Source organism: Rhincodon typus, unplaced genomic scaffold (genome assembly GCF_021869965.1).
Source record: "Rhincodon typus isolate 14 unplaced genomic scaffold, sRhiTyp1.1 hic_rhity00000061, whole genome shotgun sequence".
Classification (NCBI taxonomy): domain Eukaryota; kingdom Metazoa; phylum Chordata; class Chondrichthyes; order Orectolobiformes; family Rhincodontidae; genus Rhincodon; species Rhincodon typus.
Window position 1 is genome coordinate 20872 of NW_025965699.1, and position 1803 is coordinate 22674.

General features: G+C 56.2%; 1 protein-coding gene across 1 annotated transcript in view; it reads left to right on the top strand.

The window, feature by feature from the left end:
* Positions 1–1803, top strand: part of LOC125488197 — a 12450-nt gene that overhangs the window by 5818 nt on the left and 4829 nt on the right. Inside the window, exon 3 of the mRNA XM_048621121.1 lies at positions 620–853. Coding sequence (XP_048477078.1) covers positions 620–853 — 234 coding nt within the window. The remainder of the gene's footprint in view (positions 1–619; positions 854–1803) is intronic.

Consider the following 1803-nt stretch of genomic DNA (forward strand, 5'->3'; position numbering starts at 1 on the left):
TGTGTCTGTGTTACTGGGAGATACAGGGTGTTATCGGTTGTGTGTCTGTGTTACTGGGTGACACAGGGTGTCGCACAGTGTCATTGGCTATAATTGTGCTTCACTGATTCACAGAGTGATACTGGGTGTCATTGGGTATGAATGAGTACCACTGGGTGTCACTGGATGTCTCTGGGTGTTGCTGGGGCTGATTAGGTGCTATCAGGTCTCACTGTATGACACTGGAGTCTCTGGACCTTGCTGGATGCCACTGGGGGCCACTGGGTGTCTCTGAGTCTCTCTGTGGGAGCTCTGGGTGTCACTGGGTCTCTCTGGGTGTCACTGGATGTGACTGGGTGTCTCTGGGTGTGACTGGGTGTCTCTGGGTGTTACTGGGTCTGACTGGGTGTCTCTGGGTATCTCTGGGTGTGACTGGGGGTGACTGGGTGTCTCTGGGTTTATCTGGGTGTGTCTGCCTGCCTCTGGGTGTGAGTGGGTCTCTCTGGGTGTTACTGGGTCTCTCTGGGTGTCGCCGGGTTTGACTGGGTGTCTCTGGGTGTGACTGGGTGTCTCTGGGTGTCTCTGGGTGAATTTGCCCCCCTTGCCCCCCTGTGAATTGTCTCCTTTCCCGTATTCCCAGGTTCCTGATAAACATTACGAGGATATCGACAGGATCCGGAGACGGAAGCTAAATGTCCGGGAGGTGGCAGGAGGAGCTGCTGCCGTTCTCCCTCCCGACAGGACGGAAAATCGACCGGGATCGCCCTCGTCACCGGGAGCACCGACCTCTGACCCCGTGCCCACACAGGCTGCATGTCCCGGGGCAGTGGAAGGGAGTGTGAGGGTCACACGGGGCGATGCCACCTATCAGGAGGTGAGGACCCACTGACACTGTCTAATGAACAGAATGCCAACTATCGAGGGGCAGGAGGAACAGTTACCCCTGGGAAGGGAAACGGGCAGCGTCATTGTGTGTGGGGAACCCAGGGCCCCCTTCACTCACAGTGACTGGGAGACACTGGGTGCCTCTGGGTGTCACTGGGTGTCTCTGGGTGTGACAGGGTTTCTCTGGGTGTCACTGGGTGTCTCCAGGTGTCTCTGGATCTCTCTGGGTGTGACTGGGTCTCTCTGGGTGTCACTGGGCGTCTCTGGGTGTGACTCGGTTTCTCTGCGTGTCGCTGTGTGTCTCTGGGTGTGACTGGGTTTCTCCGGGTGTCACTGGGTGTGACTGGGTGTCACTGGGTGTGACTGGGTGTTTCTGGATGTCTCTGGGTCTCTCTGGGTGTCTCTGGATGTCACTGGGTGTGACTGGGTGTCTCTGGGTGTGGCTGGGTGTCTCTGGGTCTCTCTGGGTGTGACTGGGTCTCACTGGGTGCCACTGGATGTCACTGGGCGTCACTGGGTGTCTCTGGGTGTGGCTGGGTGTCTCTGGGTCTCTCTGGGTGTCACTGGGTGTTATTGTTTGTGTGTCTGTGTTACTGGGTGACACTGGGTGTTATCGGTTGTGTGTCTGTGTTACTGGGAGACACAGGGTGTTATCGGTTGTGTGTCTGTGTTACTGGGTGTCACAGGGTGTTATCGGTTGTGTGTCTGTGTTACTGGGAGACACAGGGTGTTATCGGTTGTGTGTCTGTGTTACTGGGAGACACAGGGTGTTATCGGTTGTGTGTCTGTGTTACTGGGAGACACAGGTTGTTATCGGTTGTGTGTCTGTGTCACTGGGACACACTGGGTGTTATCGGTTGTGTGTCTGTGTCACTGGGAGACACAGGGTGTTATCGGTTGTGTGTCTGTGTTACTGGGTGACACAGGGTGTTATCGGTT